At 43.0% G+C, this 20,764-nt stretch overlaps 2 protein-coding genes across 5 annotated transcripts in view; both read right to left on the bottom strand.

Annotated features, from left to right (window-relative positions):
• The window catches only part of mypn (myopalladin), a 33,970-nt gene extending 23,990 nt beyond the window's left edge, over positions 1 to 9,980 (bottom strand). For all 3 annotated transcript variants that reach the window (XM_018749602.2, XM_018749603.2, XM_018749604.2), the window contains exons 1-5: positions 9,787 to 9,980; positions 7,180 to 8,136; positions 719 to 894; positions 424 to 475; positions 87 to 273 (exon numbers count right to left, since the gene is read on the bottom strand). In XM_018749602.2, coding sequence (XP_018605118.2) covers positions 87 to 273; positions 424 to 475; positions 719 to 894; positions 7,180 to 8,135 — 1,371 coding nt within the window. In that variant the 5' untranslated portion in view covers position 8,136; positions 9,787 to 9,980. The remainder of the gene's footprint in view (positions 1 to 86; positions 274 to 423; positions 476 to 718; positions 895 to 7,179; positions 8,137 to 9,786) is intronic.
• A 2,356-nt stretch (positions 9,981 to 12,336) lies between these two features.
• On the bottom strand, positions 12,337 to 19,336 carry cacul1 (CDK2 associated cullin domain 1). 2 transcript variants are annotated; one of them, XM_018749270.2, is made up of 9 exons: positions 18,814 to 19,336; positions 17,990 to 18,116; positions 15,608 to 15,710; positions 15,230 to 15,325; positions 15,037 to 15,139; positions 14,639 to 14,728; positions 13,932 to 14,070; positions 13,178 to 13,221; positions 12,337 to 13,027 (listed from the first exon to the last, which is right to left on the bottom strand). In XM_018749270.2, the coding sequence occupies exons 1-9, from the start codon at positions 19,064 to 19,066 to the stop codon at positions 12,984 to 12,986; spliced, it is 999 nt and encodes a 332-aa protein (XP_018604786.2). In that variant the 5' UTR covers positions 19,067 to 19,336; the 3' UTR covers positions 12,337 to 12,983. The 2 variants fall into 2 exon arrangements, with proteins under 2 accessions (XP_018604786.2, XP_018604787.2); XM_018749271.2 differs by lacking the exon at positions 13,178 to 13,221.
• Positions 19,337 to 20,764: the final 1,428 nt, after the last annotated feature.

Here is a 20,764-nt window from a genome sequence, read left to right as displayed (position 1 = left end):
AGAAGAAATTTATAATGTCAAAATAACCAATAAAAACAACACAGAAGGTCTGGTTGTAATTCCTGGCTGCTCTGAAGGAGGAGGACCTGCATGGCTGCAGGAGCGGAGGCCTCCTGTTTGGGTGTCTGCAGGCTGGGTGGGTCGACGGGCGCTGGGATGGGGACGGAGACAGCGATGGGGACGGGAACGGGGACAGGCTCTTCCTCGCGTGCCGGTGGTAGCCGAGGGGCGGGGGGTACAACTTGTACGCTCAGCGGGGACTTTTTCTGTGCCCTTAAATTACACAGGATACCAGTGCCATACGCTGCAGTTCAGCACAGTCAAACAGAAAATGTTTGTACGTCTACCAACATACACTGAGCTTATATAATACGATATTATTATATTATATTATATTGCAGCAAAAGTCATGTAAGCACTTACTGTGTTACATGTTCAAAGTGCTGCTCTGCATCAGAGTCTGAAGAGGATGCCCCTAAGAAATATAATTTCAATATGTTGCATTACATCACAAGTGTCAAAAGTCTGTATATTTAACACTGTATCTCCATTGGATGCTGCGGAGTTTGATGCCTTTATTGGTTTTAATGGTTTTTATGCTGTGTTGAGGGAGGGACGGGGTTGGAGGGTTCAGCCTGTAAACTGTTATGTATAATGGAATAAAGAATTTAAACATGCACAGCTGCTGGACACAACTTGTAATAATAGGAAGGACCACCTTCTACGTATATTTCTGCAGAGGTGGAATCTGTGCCATAGAAGTTGGAGGCGAAGCAAGAATAGCGGCCCGTGTCCTCCTCGAAGGCCTCGGCTATGATGAGGGAGTGCAGCTCCCCGTCGGTGATTATCTGGATGTCGGGACTGTTTTCCAATTCCTTGCCCTCGCAAAACCACCTGGGAAGGAGCCGAGAGGACATGAAGCACACGGTGAGGGCGGCGACTCTCAAAAAAAACCGTGAGGCATAAAACAAATTAGTCCGAGATGTGAATCAAGTCTAAAAAACCAGAGGAAACTTCAGTAGCGACATGGAGTGTATATACCGCACCTCGACTGTTCCCACAAATTAAAAAAATTAAAAAATACCTTGCAGCAGCATTAAATGTCTACAGCCAAAACTTATGTTCTAGGACTTCATAAACACGCTTGGGGGGAACAATAAAAAAGAAAACAATAAAATATTTATGCATCCCAGAGATAAGAGTAACATAATGGCAATTGAAATAGCAAAATCTTTTTCTCGAAAAATTCAGGTTTCATGTTTCATTGTCACACGTGCTGGATGAAGTCAATGAAATTCTAATGTCACAGTTTTCTTGTCCTGTAGTGCATTGGGGGGTGCGGAGTACAGGGTCGGCGGACGGGGGGCAGTGCAGGGATATTAACAACAAGAAACAAAAGAAAACATGAGAGTGAAGACAATGTAAAACAATAGTGCAGTTTTCTAGGGATGTAATTTAGAGAATGGAAATAGAGTTTAAATGTAATACTTCATACAGTAATACCTTGCTCTACGTTGTTAATTGGTTCCAAAGGGCGCGACTTAAGTCGAAAAATGACAAAAACGAAATAACCCTTAAAAAACCAGTTTCGACCCTGTATAAACCCCTAATAAGCATCCCCCCTAAGTGTATACGCTTCAATTAATGCTAAAGTAAAGAAAAAACAACAAAAAAAAAATTCCAAAAAAATGGCAGGTAAGTAAGACAATACATTTTTTTTATTTTTAAGCTTTTCGTTGATTTTATAGATTGCAATATATTATTTTGTACATTTTAACGTTTATTTTTATTTGATTTTACACTTTTTTATTGTTTTAAGTGATTTTTAAGTATTTAACAATTTTTAATATTTTCGGCTGACCGATGTAAAGTCGCGTCAACCGACTAAAGACGAATTGTATTTTTCCATGTACATTTAACAAAAAACTGACGTAAAGTCAATGCAACAACGTATTACTGTAATGGAACCTCTATCTACATGCACAACACTACTTATACATTTAGCAGATGCTGTTTTCCAAAGCGACATCCAATGAACACTCTGTAGTAAGACCAGCCCGCACCTTTCCACCTAGGGCGACTTCTGATGGTTTACACTTACTCATACAGCTGGTTCATTTTTACCGCATCATTTTACTCTCTATACCTTGATCGAAGGTACTACAGCAGGAGCGGGGTTTCAAACCTGGTTCCTCTGACTGCAAGGCATCAGCGCTAACCACTGCGCCACCTGCTGGCCTTCAGCAGTCATTCCCTGTGCACAGAGGAGCACCAAAGCAGCGTTGCTGTAGCGATGAGGAAGGGTCACAGCCCAGTGGACCCTACTACTGCTGGCATGCCCTTTAAACAGCCTCCCTAGTTTATTTTTAAATATTCAAACAGGGTAAAGAGTGTCTTAATATAGGCCTTCCTGTGTCTTAAGCAAAAGGAGCAGGTTGTTGATTAAGTGTAATGTTTCCTATCATAAGAACGTGAATTTGGTGTTATTGGGTGGAGGAAAAACTGGGGATGGGGATGCATTTCTGCAGCATATTACCTGGCGAGCAGACAATAGCACACAAAGAAGAGGCGGCTAAGGTATATTCCACTCTTCATTTTTAGAGACAGCTGATAAAGTTAGAGATGCTGCCGTTGGACTCAAAAGCCACAGGTTTGAATCCCACCTCTGGCCCTAGTACCTTTGAGCAAGGAACTTACCCCAAAAATTGCTCCTGTTTAACAAAAAAAAGAGAAAAAAACAGCTGTATAAATGGGTAGATAATGGTAGATACCTTAACACTGTAAGCTGCTTTGGAGAAAAAAAAAAGAGAATTAGTGATTTAGTGTAGGTCACGGTAATACTCTGAAGAGCTTTATTTATAGATGGCGAAAGTATGCATTTTACAGTTTCACCAAAGAGGACCCCTTGCTCACTGTTCTTATTTTGCAGGGTGAGTCGCAGGTGAGAATTTTAACTCAGAAAACGTTTCGGTGAATACGTGGGCTGGGAGTGGAGGAAATCCCTAGAACGTTAAAGCGAGATCGTCACCGGGTGTTGAGTTTCATTTTTCATGAGTAACGATCTAATTTGAAAGTGTGAGTGGTGCTGCAGCGGCGGGGGCTCCCGTGGCTCCTGCATCTGTCCATGCTTGTTGCGGTCCGGCCGAAGCTGGGCCGCATCGCTAGAACGGGGCCTCTGTGGGCCACTGAACCCACCGGGTATCCTCAGAAACCAGCCGACTCCAGGTGCTTTGTGTTTATGACAAGTTGAAATGTATGTGTCATTACCACCATAATAAATCAAAATAGCTGGGGTATGAAACTCTAAAAGCACTCCTAATATTTCTGTTCATTATTTATATATTTATACTTAGGAAAGACACATCGGAGGTAATAACAGCTCATAACGTTGCCCCGTGCTCCTCTATAAATGGTACCTAAAACATTCTCTATAAAAATCTGAGGTCAGTCCAGCACTGGATGTCCTTTGTGTTTTTATAATCATTATTAGCAGAGTACATATTGCATGGTCTGAGCGCTCGTCATATTTTTACTTTATAATAACCCACCACGCAAAAAATTTCAACATCTCAGCATTAAATATCTGACCCCACTTTTTATTTATAACAGTAAATAATATTTCAATTGTTCACACACATTTACAGCTTACATTTACATTCATTCACTTAGCAGATGCTTTTCTCCAAAGCGACGTACCATCTCATAGAAAATACATTGTGTGAAAATAGAAACGGAAAGAGAAAATAGAATGCAAATAAGAAATGCAGCCATGCTCCTACATTTCTGTACCCACGTTCTTGACCAACAGCATCAAAATCCGACTGTTTTATTTAAACACACGTACAGTGTAGAGAAGTACAAAAGGGAACCATCGGTAAATACTGCGCATTAGGTAAGAAAGCTGTTTTTAAAACTCGAGTTTTCCGTTCGGCAACTGTCATGTTTTTAGATTAAATCTGAAAATGACATGTCATTTATAGGCAGTGGTTTAAAGTAAGATCTATGTTAAAGTGATGGAATTAAGTTGACTCACCCCACAAGATGTGCAGAAGGGAAATTGTTTAAATTTTTAGTCTTCTAATATTAGTCCTCTCTCGGGCTGTTCAGAGTCCACAATCTGCTCACAGGGGTCGAGAGAGTGTCCAGCCCTGAAGTGGTCTGCATTGTTGAGAGGGAGGGGGCTGTCGCTTTTTTTTTTGGGGGGGGGGGGGGGGGCTTACTTTTAGTTGTCTGTCTCTCCCTATGACCTTTGATGATGGCTACTGTGCCTGTCTGTCACTTGGGACCGGGACCTGGACCTGCTCCTCTCCGCGTCTGGAGCAGCTCGCTTATGATCACCGCCCGCCTGCTTTGTCACACACACCCAGAGCTGCCCCATGTGTTTATAGCCGGGTTTGAAGAACCCCACACGCGGCAGCGCTCGGCTGACGTTTCTTTTGCGGTTTTCGTGCGCACTCTGGGGGGCCTCGGTGACACTGGGACGATCCAATGTTCCTGACATAACACTCTTGATGCCAGTTCACTAGTTATGCACACTCACACACACACACACACACACACTCACATACACACAGTCCCAGCTGTCCGTACACATCGGCTGTCAGATGTTGCCGTTTCCACTTTGTACCGCTCTGGTTGCCTTGAAATCTCTATGTTTCTTGCGCTTGTAGAGCTACGACTGTCTTCACAGCATCTTGCCACAAATGCAGCAATGCCAAAATCTCTCATTTCTCTTAAACGCACAAGGAAGCGATACGGTATAGGAATTAATCTGGAACATTTATTTTATATTCATTTAGCTGACACTTTTCTCTAAAGCACTTTTACAATGTTGAGTTGGTTTACCAGACTACTTATAATTTATCATTTATACAGCAGGGTTTTTTCTGGGGGATTAGAGAATAAACAAATAAGTAGAAGAATAAGAATTAAATATTTAGTTGATAGCACGAGTGAATGGTGTACATATACCATTCTAGGTTAATGTTTGAATATTTGAGAAAGGGCGGATTAATTATAAACAAACAAATCTCACTGATTTAAACATGGCCCTATTCCTGCAGCTCTTTAATCATAAACATTGCAGATTTTCCTTGTAAGTTATCCTTGAAAGTTAAACTCTTTACTTTTCTAATGCTTTATTTAGAGGAGGGTGCGGTGGCGCAGCAGGGTTGGCCAGGTCCTGCTCTCTGGTGGGTCTGGGATTCAAGTCCTGCTTGGGGTGTCTTGTGATGGACTAGTGTCCCGTCCTGGGTGTGTCCCCTCCAGCGTTACGCCCTGTGTTGCTGGGTGTGTGTGTGTGTGTGTAGACCGATTTCAATTATTTTACTGGGAAGGTAAAACTGTTCAGGTTGTGTCCATTGACACTGGGGACACCGCTGTGTTACAATGCAAATGAGACCATGCTGTGGACTGTCTGAAAAAAGGCCTTGTGCATTTTTTTTTTTTAACCATAACTGACAACATGTAACTGGACAAAGCGGACCGATGCCACAAATAAGATCTTTTACACTTTGTTCTATTCATCCTTCCATCAGTAACCTCTTGTTCACTGCAGGATCACCATGGTCCAGAGCATTATCCTGGAATAATATGGTGTGAGGCAAGGTACACCATGAACAGGATGCCAGTATGTTTAATGCGTATATCAGGTTCACCCACAGTGTGTGAGTGACAGAGAGAGTGTGTTCCCCTGATGGATGGATGGGTGACCCATTGTAAGTAGTGTATCTAGCAGTGTAATTCAGCTTAGTGAATAAGGTGTGTGGGCTGGTAACACTACATAGAGTTCATTGGAAGTCGCTTTGGAGAAAAATGTCTGCTAAATAAATATAATGTAATGTAAATACACCCATATAGACACAAAATAACGGAAACACCGCTTGAAAAAGTTTGACTTTGGACTGACTAAATCACGATTAGGTTGATTGCCAGTTAGAGTATGTGTCGACAACAAAAGACGTCTGACAATTAGCAATTTCATACGCGAGTTTCCAAAGCAATATGAGGCAACTAACAGAAGGCCAAAGAGTCAGTGTCCAAATTGCATGTGGACTGTGTCACAAAAACTGCACAATTATTTAATGTGTCAAGCGGAACAACGTCAAAAATAATGACAGCATATGACAAACATGGAAAAACTGCATCGGGAAAAGAGGAAGGGAGGTCACAAGTCGAAGGTCACCACTGGGATAGATGGACAGTTGCTAAATGCCACAAAAGTACAGCCTCAAAAATGACCACAGAACTGAACCAGTACCTCTGCGACCCAGTGTCAGACAAAACCGTACATCATGAGCTTCACAAAGCTGGAACGTACGGCAGCACTGCCATTCGGAAATCGTTTGTATCCAAGGCCGAAGGCACAAACACAAAAGTAATATGGCCTAATCAGTCATCTTTCACCTTATTTCCTACATCCTGATGTGTTTGCAACCAAAGAATGCCTTTAACTGACAATGTTTGTTGCAACTGTTAAAAATAAGGGGGTTTTTAGGTCATTATTCTGCATGGTCACATAATGGCTAAGGAATATGAGGCCATTTTATAGAACCAAGTGCACCCTATGGTGCAAATACTGCTCCCTGTGATTGTCCTTATGTTCCAGGATGATTATGAGCCTATGAACACCAGGATGAAATGAAACCTGGAACTTTCCATGGACTATCCAGTCACCAGATCGAAACACTGAACTTTTACGATAAGTTCTGGAGTGCAGAGTATGAAATACTTTTCACCCGCTTCATTCTCCAATGAACTGAAGACTTTTCTGCAAATCCCACTACACAAAGTTCAGGACTTGCATGACAGCATTCCAAGAAGGACTGGAGCTGTTGAAAAGGGAAATGGTGGCCCTACTCCTTATTAGGTCCTTGATAATAATATTTTATATATTTTTTTTCCACCCTCTGTATGAAAAATTTACATTAAACAATCCACATGTCTGGACTGTGGGAGGAAATCTGACCACCCACAAGAAACCCACATGGAAATGGGAATCATCATCTTTTTGCTTACAGATTAATTCCATGACTGACAGCTGGTAGACAACAGAATATCTCGTGTTCAAATTACATTCTGAGGAAGACATTTAAAAGACTTCAGCAAAATAGGAAACTGTTGCAGAGCATGCCAAGCCAGTCTGGAAGTGTTTTTGAACGGTACACTGTGTGACCTTACCTAACTTCAGGAGTGGGAAGTCCTCTTACGATGCAATCCAGTCTCACTTTGCTGCCTTCGGGAACTTCCCTGCTTTTCAGTTTTTGGATAAAGTGTGGTGGCTCCATAATGGGCCCTTCAGAGTGCTGAGGCTGTGAAGGACTTGGGGCCTTAGCCTGGTGGCTCTCTGCCTCATCAGCATCAACATCGAATGATTCATCCTGAATGCTGTTTTTCGAGAGAGACAACTCAGGTTCCTCCTCCATGGGAGGTTCAGTTTGTTCATCTGGTTGGCTAGTGTAGGGTGGAATCGGTCTTTCCCTGTCTTGGGCATTGAACGCTGACCCATCCTGCTGGGTCTTCATCTTGTACCTGCTCCTGTGTGCCTTGCAGGCTCTCGGCCTTATCCTCTTGGAGCTGTTAGCTTTAAAAAGTGAGGACAGCTCTTCAATGAAATCGGCCGCTTTGTTAAGGAACTCCTTCTTGGACTGAGTTTCAGGTCCATATGGGGTGTTCCTGACAGGTTTGCGGAAGTCTTGAATGGGCTCCTTCTGGGGTCTATTATTCTTGATTACATTCTCTTTGGAGGCTGGCTGGAACGTCTGCTGGTCGGGTGATGTAGGGTGAGAGACTGGCACTTCCCTTTTGTCAATTGGTGGTCTGCTCTTGTGGGAGACAGGTTTCCCACCAAGACCCATATCCTCAGCTCTCTCTTCATGGTTGCCCTGGCCAATGGCCTGCCTTGCCAGATTAACACTTTTGTCCAATTCCTCTTGACTCAGGAAGGCTGAGAGGTCTGGAAAGTCATCCTGTCCTCCAACGTCCTCCGATTTCCCCAGGAGGCCTCCATAAACAAGGTGATGCGATGTCCCGTCTGATCGACTCATTTCACATTGCCGTTGGTGGACATTGGCATCAGCAAAGTAGCTTTCTCGTAAAAGCTGAGATATTGACGGCTCCAAATTGTTCTCTTGCATCCTGCCATAAATCGAGAAGTGATTTTAGTTAACCGTTAATGGTGCTGCAGCTTGCATCACAAAAGTGTCATATTTAAGGACTTCGAACTCTTGAATCGTACAATCGAGGGGTATCAGACACAATCTTAGGTGTTCAGATTTCAGCTGTACCCTTGAAAGCATATTTCCTGTTGTATATCCGTATTTAATAGTCTTTAATATTTAATTTCACTAGTAGATGTGAAGATTTGTAACTGCGGCGTACAAGTCAATAACACCAAACATGTACATTAGAAGCAATGATACACAGCTTCAGTGAAAGGCCATACTCTGAGGTCAATACTAGTTCTCCAAGAAAGAGATGTTTATTGAGGACCTTCACTTCAAAGTGGATATGATTTTTGTTTTTGAAACAACAATAAAAGCATATTTTAAGATGGTGTGAAAAATGAAAATGAAACACCTGACAAAAAAAGCTTAAAAGTCATGCCATAAAACTGAGATTTAATTTACCATTTCCTTGTACAATTTAATTGTCCCATAACCAGAAAATCAGAATCATTCACTGCTGAAATTTAAAAAAAAGTTTGAATTTCATTAATTAACAGACGGGGGGGGGGGGGGTGCGGTGGCGCAGTGGGTTGGACCGCAGTCCTGCTCTCCAGTGGGTCTGGGGTTCGAGTCCTACTTGGGGTGCCTTGCGATGGACTGGCGTCCTGTCCTGGGTGTGTCCCTTCCCCCTCCGGCCTTACGCCCTGTGTTACCGGGTAGGCTCCGGTTCCCCGTGACCCCGTATGGGACAAGCGGTTCTGAAAATGTGTGTGTGTGTGTGTGTGTGTAATTAACAGACATGATAAAGGATGATTCATCGTTTCATTTCTCCCCCGCAGAAGTCATCAGACTGCCAATATGAGTTATGACATCTGGTGTTTGAAGAATGTCAGCCATGGCTATTAATATTGTCTAAAACTACCTGCTTTCAGTGTGTTTATAAAAATACACGTGTTCTTTGTGAGCTGTCTTAAGCATTTGCAATTGGTCTTATGTTGATAGGGAATACAGAAACGGGATAGGGTGCACAGATGCTACTGACACTCAAATCACAGCAATTAAGAAAGCTGGCATTGCCCTTCCAACAGACCTGTTACCGCAGCTGTTGTGTACATTAATCCTGTATGCAGAGACTCCAAGCCCTGAACCCACAGCTAATTATAGCAGGCGTGTCATTTTACATGAAAAAAAGTGAGAAATTAGCAGTCTACCTCATGTTGTACATCTTCCCCTACCACATTTCTGCCAGGTTGAGTCTGAAAATACCATGTTTCTCTCATGCAGTCTATCTTAACCAGAGCCTGGTTTTCCTTCATGGACCCTTCTTTTCAGAGAGGACCAGACCCCCTGCGTGGGATAAATCCCACACCACACCCCCAGACAAAGGCAGATATAGAAAGAGAGCTCCTTACGAGTTTTTGCACAATTCCGAACAACCGAGTGCAAGTGTTTTGCTTTTGGCCGCCCGCCACGGTGAAGCAGGACGACATCATCATCAAAAACTGCCCCGCAAGCCGAAAGGGCTGCGTATTTAAGCTGCGCGACAGAACTATTTTTAAAATCATAATATTAATATCAGCGCAGCCTGCAAGGAGAGGCAGGGCCGAACAAGGTGCTTTACCTTCAGATAAACCCAGAGGTAGAACAGGCCGTCTTCGAGGTACAACCAGCTCCGGGACGAGTCCAGTTCTGCAGGCCTCCAGAGAAATAACAGCGAAGAGCTACAGCCGGTGTGTATGTGTGTGTGTTTTTTCTTTCCGGGAGTTAACCTTGGAGTTTAAGGGAAAATATGGCGGCAAGTAGCATAGGCAACCTGTCACCAGTAAAAGTAGCAACATTTGTCAGCATGTTGCTCGCAGGTTATTTTGGGGCTCACTCGAACCATGTGCCCAGACGCCATTCCACCTCATTGGACAAGAGAGGAGCTCCTGTAAAGGGACTCCGGCCCCAGAGCAGCACCTACGGCAATCTGTCGGAGCCCTTGTACAGAACCAGACGTCTATTAACCAATCTAGGTTTCGGTGTGCGTTATAAATTGGCAAAACATATTTCTTTATATGAAGATGACCACACAGAGATTTTAGAAAGGAATTTTCAAACTTATACATTTTCAAAGATGATTGAAAGGGGTTTTTTTTTTTTTTTTTACTTACGAGGATAAACTCAAAACGGTTCATTTAGTTTGAAAATTTTAAACAAAGACTTAATGATGAGTTGCAATGCAGTTGTGGTATTTCATATTTAAACACATGGGAAATGAGGAAGACTGGTACGCTTGACAAGGGTTGAGGTTTCTGCAGCTACTTGGAATAAGTGAAATATGCTGTAATAGAACATTTTTATCAAATCTGGGCAATCTTAAAATTAAACTTAATTTAAAATGTCTGAAAATAAGCATTCTCTCCCCAAATCCATATTTCATGTCAAGTGTTGGTTGATAGGTTCATGCCATAAACATGATCAACCTTCATTATTTTCTTACATTTACATTTATTCATTTAGCAGACGCTTTTCTCCAAAGCGATGTACATCTCATAGAAATACAATTTGTGCATTACATTAGGAGAAAGAGAGACATAGTTGCAGACGTGATTGTTAAGTAAACTTAGTTTGCTTCTTCCCACTTTATGCACCAATGTTCATCGCACTCATAGGTGCAGAAAACTCAGGATAGACGAATCCCCATCACCTTCCTACACGTTTTCACGTTTTCAGAACCGCTTGTCCCATACGGGGTCGCGGGGAACCGGAGCCTAACCCGGCAACACAGGGCGTAAGGCCGGAGGGGAGGGGACACACCCTACAATTTTTGTTTTTTTTTTTAAAAGGTACACAAACATTTACATACTATACAGGAGTATCTGCTGTGTAAAGGCTTATCTGGGAATTATCATAAAGTTATGGTGCACAAACATTTACACCATGCATGAGGTTGAGAGATCATGGGCAAAGTGAGTCCAGAAAAGGTGAGTTTTCAGACCCTTCTTGAATGTAGACAGAGTTTCAGCAGTTCTGAGTGAGAGGGGGAGGTCATTCCACCACAACGGAGCCAGAACAGAGAACCGTCACACTTTACCTTTTGTGTAAGGGACCACCAAGTGAGCAGAAGTAGATGAGTGAAGCGGTCTGGTTGGAGTGTAGCAGTTGATCAAGTCTTGTAAACTGCTAAGAGCAGTTCTCTTGATGCATTTGTAGGCAATAATCAGGGTATTAAATTTGATCCGGGCAGCTATAGGAAGCCAGTGCAGAGAAACGAATAGAGGATATACATGGGAACACTTTGGCAAGTCAAACACAGCTGCAGAGGTTTGATGGCAGTAGCAGGAAGGCCACACAAGAGAGAGTTGCAGTAGTCCAGACGGGACGTCACCATGGCCTGGACAAGTAGTTGGGCAGAGCCAGTTGGGAGGTAAGGACGGATCCTGCGGATGTTATGCAGGATGTATCTGCAGGTCTGGGTTGTGGCTTCGATGTGCTGAGAGAAAGACAGACTTGAATCAATCGTCACTCCCAGACTCTTAGTTGAGGAGGTAGGCAAAATGAGCGAGTTGTCCAGTTTGATTGATAGATCATGACAGGAGGGCAGGCCAGCTGTTTTGGAGAGGTTGAGTTGGAGGTGGTGATCAGACATCCAAGCAGAGATGTGTGCCGAAATGTCTGATATATCTGATACTCCAGGTGGAAAGGAGAGGAAGACCTGGGTATCATAAGCAGAGCAGTGGTATTTGAATCAATGGGAGGCTATGACTGGGCCGAGGGAGGAGGTGTAGATCGAGAAGAGACCTCCAACGCAAAATATAATGCACAACATTGTTACTGAACAGAGACACTGATGAGCACCAAACAGAGCTGTAAACACCGTGACAGAGAGTTGAATCAATCTGCTCTGAAACGCCTACGCTGTCTGTGTGAATTTTGCTGCAAAGTAATCGGTAAACGTTGAAATGCAGGTAACGTTCCTTGTGCAACAAATTTTTGGAAACAGAAAAACGAAGAAAATACAGTAATCAAAGAAAAAATTTTTTAAAAAATGTTTGAGTGTCTGAAAATTGGTAACGCAAACATTTGTAACAGGACTACGCAGTATGCCGTTACATAGTTTTTGACACAAGGGGGAGATTTCATGAATTAATTTATTTAAAAAGAGAAATTTGCTTTGAATGTGGGGGAGGTAGCTTAATCGATTTATGCCTACATTTGACATTCAGGAATTTGATATTAATATGATTCCGTTATTAGAGTTTAGGTGCTTCTCGGTGTCTTAAATCCCGACATTTTTTTTTCAAAATATGAAATGACTGACACAACCACAATTTTGAGGAATTAGCATAAAATATTGATATACACAGCCATTTTATTTCCCAAAACCTGCGCCACAAAATTTCGAGAAATATTAGGTCACACAGTTGAAATTGAAGAGGCACTTTTTCCACCACTGACCATTACGTGCTTCGGTAACAATGCCAAAAAAAAAATCACTTTTAAGTGTTCACTCAGAATGCATATTTATCCATTTATTTAAACATCCTACAAGATCCTTCGCAAATATAGTTTAAACTATGTCCAGGCCTTGTAGAAATTGTACAACACTTACAGAATCGCATCAGGTAGTGGATCAGATCACACAGTAATCCTGATTTAAGGTGGCTTAAGACTGAAAAAGTTACAGTAAGGGCAGTTTTTTTGCCCTTCAGCCCATTTTTAGCCTTGCTGTCCACCTCCGATGAGGTCAGTCAGCACGTTACTTGTCTTTCAAGACAATTTGGCTCATTCTGCATTAGTCTTTTAATTATAAAATACTGCTACATTTACAGTCCACTATCTACATCCTCTGGAAGTCGGGCAGGAAGGCGATGATCCATCTGAAATGACACACATTGCAATTATGAAATTAAAAAGTACCTGAAAAACTCTTATAAATGCCGCTTATGGAAGTATCTTATAAATGTTATCAATAAATGGCTATACACACTGAATTAAAACCAACAAGCGTTCATTTTCTCTCTACTTACTGTATGCGAGCTCATCCCCGGCCCTTTTACGTGACTGATCACCCCTGCAGAATGATCACTAAGTGTCACATACGCTGTGCAGAGTAAAAACAAGTAGAATATATTCCACAGCATACAAAGTGATTGCTTTGGTAACCTACTCTAGCCATTCATGTACAACAGCGTTTCTTCAAAATATTTAATAACTGGTCTAGAGATTAATAATCGTTCTAGAGTGTCTGTGAATGTACAATAATTATTTATTTAGCTGACACCTTTATATAAAGCAACTTGTGATAGGATTATATACAAAGCCACTTACTATCATTTACCCATGTATACAACTTGGGTAATTTATAGTGCATCAATTCAGAGCGAGAGCCTTAATCAACGGGTTCTACAGCAGGAGCGGGGATTCAAACCCATATCCTTCAATTGTGAGGTGAAAGCTTTAACCACTAGACAAAATGAATATGATATAACTGTTTATTCTGGCTATATGGCAATACTGTTGGCTGATAGGACTGCATGAAAAAGCTGGTTTATTTCCACCAGACATTTCATTTACTGTCTTTTCTAAAGGATGAATACTATAGGGCCGCAGTATTTCTCCCCACTGTCAGTGCAACAGCATATCAAAGGCACACGCCATTTACAGACAGGTGTGATCAGGCAGTTTCGCCGACAGCATGAGCAGCCAACGTCAGAAAAACGTGGAGCACTCGTGATATTTTATCTAATTGTAGATAGGAGTGGTGCGTTTTGCTGTCTATACCTGGCAAAACCATTCTGGGCAAGTTCTCTTTGCAACTTCTGGTCCTGAGCAGCGTATATCAAGAGTTCAGACTCGCGGGCTGGTGGGTGAATTTGAGGAATAAAGTTGGAGAAAAGAACCGGTGCTAATTTGACCCAGTCTGTAAAAGAGAGGAGATGGGAGAAACTTTTACAAACTTCATCACACTTTCCACGCTTAACGATAATTACCTTAAGACAGTCTCGGCTAATGGAGACAAGACCAGAAAAATCTCTATTAAAATAAATAACGGAGTTTATCTGTCGGGGGCGGCAGTGCAGTGGGTTGGACTGGGTCCTGCTCTCCGGTGGGTCTGGGGTTCGAGTCCCGCTTCGGGTGCCTTGCGACGGACTGACGTCCCGTCCTGGGTGTGTCCCTTCCCCCTCCAGCCTTACGCCCTGTGTTGCTGGGTTAGGTTCCAGTTTCCCACAACCCCATATGGAACAAGCGGTTCAGAAAATGTGTGTGTTTGTGTGTGTGTGTGTGTGCATGTTTGTCAGTCCATAACCCAGTGCCTTAGTACAAAACTGAATAAAATCAGATTTTTCTTTTTCACTGCAAGTCATGCCGCACATATTTCCCTTGAACGCTCGATACTTTGCCGTAACACCTTGACAAACACACACCTTGAAACCTTGGTAAATACATTAATTTTTAAGCATTTATTATGTGCCAAGAACTGTGCCTACCTGGTCGAAGAGTATAAAGACCCTTCACTATACTGGCCATTGTTGATGGTGTAATCTGAAAAGGCGTAGAGTGGGCTTTTAAAAGTAGTGCTGCGAAGAAAGAACAAAAAAGTTCAAATCTGAAAAAAACTGAGTTTAAAAGTAACCAATGAAACAAATAAATGGAAGGAAAAAAAAAAAAAAAAAAAAAAAAACATTTCAACATCCACCTAGACCTCCTTGTTTTATCGCAAAATATAGCCCTGCATAATAAATCTGTTGAGTTTTTGCTCAAAATAAATATGTATTTTCATAGCAATGCAAGTCAAGATAGTTTTTTCAGATTGTTAATTTACTGCTGGGGAATATTACTCAACTGAGTCGCAAACACAGAAGAATCGAATGAAGACGCTACGTACGCATTAAGGTATCGACGTGTTTTTCTGCTACATGATGCGTAAACAGCTGGATTAGATCGTCTCTCAGGTCTCGGTTTAGTTTTGTTTCAATATAAAACTTGTTCTGAAACGCAAAATGGAGAAGAGAGACATAGCCTCATAAAGCGACCGCAGACTTAGGGAACTTCGCCGAAACAAAAGCAAGAGCGCTTACCATGTAGATGAATATTGGCACAATGCTTTGAAGAGCAGCCATATATCTGGTGAGAGCGGAATTGAAATTTTCTATTAAGCTCTCTGGAGGAGTGCACTGTTGAGGAAAAGAAAACAGATCACTTTTAAATACATACATATTCTATACTGCCCACTTGTTCAGAATGCAAGTCAAAAAAAAAAAAAAAAAAAAAAACCCACACACAAACTATCCACACTCGAGGAATATTCCCAATCAGTATTTTGATAAGAAACAAAGCAGTGTACTTCCCTATCATCACTCCCAAAAAAAAATTTTGCCCACAATGTTCCTTAATGTTAGTTAAGCTTAATTTAACGTGCACTCCGAGATGTATCGTAAAAAGCGTCCATTTCTCACCCGCAGTTCATCGGAGACGTGTTCCAGGTGGGTGCTTATTTTCCATATTAAGTCATTGTACATTAGCTCAGAGTGCTGCTGGCACACGCATTTGTACACACAGCTGAAAGAGAGGAAACATCAACATGACGCTCTCCTCCTGCCTTTCTACAGCGTTGCTCCTCACACAGCAGCTCGTGGCGGAGGCAGCGTAAAAGAAAGGAACTCTATTAATAGGACTAGCACTCTATTAATAACAACAAACGGGAGAAAAGAAGAAACGAACACGAAACGGAGCCGGACCTTCTCGGCGTTTCCGTAACGGCCACGCCGCTCTTCCAAAAGTTGTAAACTGTAACAAGAATCTTTCTTTAAAGAAATTAAATACGGTCAGCATCAATACAGGCTGCATGGATCATATACTCGCAATACACAGGCCCCTCAGCCTTACAAATATGAGGGTCACTCAAACTCATTTTGCTTGTAACGCAAGTCACTTTTACGATTAAATCACAAGCAATAACAGGTTAGTGACGCAGAAAACCCTCCATTTATTTGCACTTTAGATTCTAGAAAAATAGTGAAGTGGTTAGAGCTGCTGCCTTTGGACTCAAAGGTTGCAGGTTTGAATCCCACCTCCAGCTGGAGTACCCTTGATCACGGTACTTACCCTAAAATTGCTCCATTAAAATGACCCAGCTGTATAAAAGGGTAAATAACTGTAAGCTTGTAATAACTGTAACCTTAACATTGTAAGTCACTTTGAAGAAAACTGTCACCTACATGAATAAATCTCAGTTTGGGTATGTTGTGCTGAACCGCAGTGGCTCAGACTGTAAACACTGCTCATTTAGTCCAAAAAAGACAATTTCTGAAAATACTAGTAAGGAAAGTGCGATTTAAATAAAATAAAAGATATTTGTATCTTGCTCAGCTTGTAATTTTCCCCACTTGTGACATGAGGATCCAGTGCAGTTAAGTCTAACTCTAAAACCGTGTCTTACTTCCGCAATCTGGCATAAGCACTTCTATCCTGAGAAGTTGCTGCCTGGTGATGCAAACACACATTTACATTCAGACGAGACTTTTCTCAGAAATGACACACGACTCAGAATTAATACATTTATTCATTTAACTGACACTTTTTCTCCAAAGCAACTTACAGCATTAGTCCACCTACACTTATCCATTTATACGGCTGGGAAATTTTACTGGAGCAATTCAGGGTAAGCACCTTGCTCAAGGGTATTAAAGCCAGAGGTGGGAACCGAACCTAAGACCTTTGGGTCCAAAGGCAGCAGCTCTAACCACTACACGACTAGCTGTACCCCAAACAAAAGGGCATTTCACAGCAGGAGAGAAGAGCTTCAGATACAGACATGCGAGTGTGGAACGGAGCTCAAAATGTTTGGGGTTTGCTTGTCCATCAGACATGTACATTTTACATTTTTTGCTCTCCGATCACATTACACAACGGTGCAATTTGGGAACATACTGGAAAGATAATAAGTCAGAGCGTATTTTTAAAACGGGGGCGCACTGGGTTTGGCCTGTGCCTGCTCTCCGGTGGGTCTGGGGTTCGAGTCCCGCTTGGGGTGCCTTGCGACGGACTGGCGTCCCATCCTGGATGTGTCCCCTCCCCCTCCAGCCTTGTGCCCTGTGTTGCTGGGTTAGGCTTCGGCTCCCCGCGACCCTGCTTGGGACAAGCGGTTTCAGTCAGTGTGTGTGTGTGTGTGTGTGCAGTTTTAAAATACCCCTGTAAACGGTGAGGTTGTCAGGGTGTCACGTGAAAAGAAGTTTTCTCAATACTCAAAGCAGCAAGAAATTGGGCCCTATTTTAATTTATTTTTGATACATTTGGGCACTTTCTATTTACATACATTTACATTCATTTATTTGGCCAACACTTTTTTCCAAAGCAACTTCCAATGAACTCTACGTAGTGTTATCAGCCCACAGACCTTATTCACTGTGGTAACTTACACTGCTAGATACACTACTTACACTGGGTCACTCATCCATATATCAGTGAAACACACTCTCGCTGTGACTCACACTATGGATGAACCTGAACAGCGTGTATTTGGACTGTGGGAGGAAACCAGAGCACCCGGAGGAAACCCACGCAGACACAGGGAGAACACGCAAACTCCACACATACTGAGCGGGGATCAAACCCACATCCTCCCAGCAAGAGAACAATTTCAACTCAAAAATTATCGCAGCATCTTTACTACGGCGGTGGCTGCAGTTTTCCATCAATTACTTTAACATTTTACCTTTCATTCGACAGGAGTCAGAAAGATTCAGAGTGTCCTGTCAGTAGAATTTAAGCTAATTACCTGTCCGCACAACTGTTAAAGTCGAGTCCTGAAAGCAGAGCCAACGAGAGGTATTTCATACCTATAGATCTGTTCATATGAAATGGGGATGTAATCCACCGGGCTCTGGGTCAGCAACTGGTCTATGGCTCTCTCCAGTTTGGGCCAGTATGTGCTTTTATAGTCTTCTCTGGTCATCACATTCATGACTGGAGTGAAAGAAAGAAGAGAAAGAGCAGTGAACCCTCACGAGTCGCCACGTTTGTCATCGCGGACTCTTACTAATCTAACTAAAGCATTACAAAAGGAGGATCCTGCTGCGACGCTGTCTTCTTATTATGAGCCTTATAATAAACCTTCATCTCGCTGACAAGCACAGAGCTTTGCAGAGATTTACCCACTTAGACACTAGGGCATTTTTACAGTGTCGGATCAGGGCAAAGTACCTTACGCGAGGGTACTACAGCAGCGGGGGGATTCAAACCCGGGACCTTCAGCGTGTACGGCAAGAGCCCTAAACACACCCCTACCCGTGGACACAGCAGCCTTCACACAAAGAAGGCCTGGAAAGCCAAACCTAGAGGGGAAAAGGTGCCATAATTTAAGGTGAGGGCAACACATTCCATTTAGCATGAACAGTGACAGGAGGCTTGGGGTTAGATCTCAATCCTACTGACATGTCTACCAGTAAAATACACCACATCTGAACGGTATATGGTACAAAACCCCAAATGTGTGTACTGACAAGGATGTGGACACCCGTGTTTTTTCGCTGCCAGGCTGCCGGCACGGCCCTGAACTCGCGCCCGCCAGGGGGTTGTTGGTTCGAGTCCCGCCCCCCTGCTGCAGTACCCCGAAACACGGTACTGTACACCCCGGGCGGGTTACGCTGCAGTGTGAACTTACGGAACTTGGAAGCGGAGCTGTTCATGTTGATGCCCCCTTTGCTCGCCACGGACGGGTCCCCGCTCGGCTCCGCGGAGCAGAGGCCGTACAGGGAGCTCGTGCGGTGCACGAGGTGGTGCACGGGCTCCTCCTCCCGCTCCGGGTACCTCGCGATCGCCCCGGGAAGCGCACTTCTTTCCGCAGCCTCCCACTTATTGTGGTTGTGATCGTCAGCCACCTCGTCGTAGCTGTCCTCCTCCATGCCCTCCTCCATAGTGCTTCGAGAGCGTCCCAACAAGTGTCCGGAACACAAAGATAGCGACTGAGAACCCCAGCGTCCAGATCTAAACGCTCCTTTTCTCTCCAAACTACGCTTCCGTACTTCCCGCAGAACCGACAAGACGCTGCATTGTTGTTGTAGTAATTTTACCACACTTTTATTTTTACGACCTTGCCGTAAATCGAAATGATGTTCAGCGAGTAAATAGGCAGTGATACTTCGACTGGTGTTTTTATTGTTTCTTACAAGGACGACAGGGCTAAGTGAGCTCAAATACCCGGGACGTTTTTCTGTTACCGCTACTATGTTCATTCAGGCCGCAATGGTTGAAGTATTCGGAAACTGTCAATTTAAAAGACTACAAATCCCAGATAGTTGTACAAATTCTCGAGTGCGTAGAAGTTGGTGGACAGTGGCGCGCTCGTTTATGACGACAGTCCACGCCATAGGCCCTGCACGTCTGCGAATCATTTGCTCTGGAACGAAAACGAGATCGTGTAAACAATGGCTCAATGCGGCGCCGCTGCGCATGCGCCTTCTACGCCTCAGTCGAACGCAGCTGACGCATCTTTCATCAGTAGTCTGTCGCCATCTGGCAGCGTTGTTTGAATATCGCACAACAAACATTTACATTTATTCATTTCGCAGACGCTTTTTTTCCCCAGAGCGACGTACATCTGAGAGAAAATACAGTATGTGCATTACATTAGCAGGAAGAGAAACTTAGATGCAGGTGCGATACGCGTAAAGTAGTTTGTTTCTTAAATTCCGTATGAACCAATGTTCATCACACGAGTAGCTGCATAAAACTTGATCCGAATATCCACGGTTCCTGATCATCTTTCTAGTAATTTTTTTTTAAAAATATACATACACATTTGTTACATTACAGGAGTAGCTCTTAAAGCGATAGTCAATGAACAATTACTACACCTTACATGCACTTGGAGATTAGAGGCGAGATGAGTCTGGAAAAAGTGAGGTTTAAGACCGTTTTTAAATGTGGACAGGGATTCAGCAGTTCTGAGTGAGAGGGGGCGGTTGTTCCACCACAACGGAGCCAGAACCGAGAACCTCCCTGCTTTACCTTTCATGCGCAGGACCACCAAGCGGGCAGAAGTAGAAGAGCGAAACTGTCTGGTTGGGGTGTAGTGGTTTATCAAGTCTTGTAAATAGCTAGGAGCAGTTCTATTGATGCATTTGTAGGCAATAACCAGGGTCTTGAATTTGATCCGGGCAGCTATAGGAAGCCAGTGCAGAGAAACAAGTAGAGGAGATGCATGCAACTGCTTCGGCAAGTCAGACATAACTCAGGAAGCAGCATTCTCTATGAGCTGTAGAGGTTTGATGGCAGTAGCGGGAAGGCCACACAAGAGAGAGTTGCTTTGATAACAGGAGAGTTATCGAACATATTGCGACTATTACTATGCGTGTTAAGACCTTGGGCAGACCTTGTAACCAGAATGTTGTTAGTTAGCAGCCCCATCCTCCTTTCTGCTTTAGTGCTCTTGAGCAAAGTGTTAACCCTTCTTTGCCATACTGAAAATAACCATTTGTACAAACTGTGTATCATATTAATCATAGCAAACATCACACGATAAATATTTTTTTGTGTATATATGTATATATATATATATATATAAATATAGGGAGAACGTATACAGACCAGGGTTTTTGAGAGTCCAAGCCTAA

Source organism: Scleropages formosus, chromosome 4 (genome assembly GCF_900964775.1).
Source record: "Scleropages formosus chromosome 4, fSclFor1.1, whole genome shotgun sequence".
Lineage (NCBI taxonomy): Eukaryota > Metazoa > Chordata > Actinopteri > Osteoglossiformes > Osteoglossidae > Scleropages > Scleropages formosus.
The sequence above is the reverse complement of the archived record's forward strand: the minus strand, read 5'-3'. Positions and strand labels throughout refer to the sequence as shown.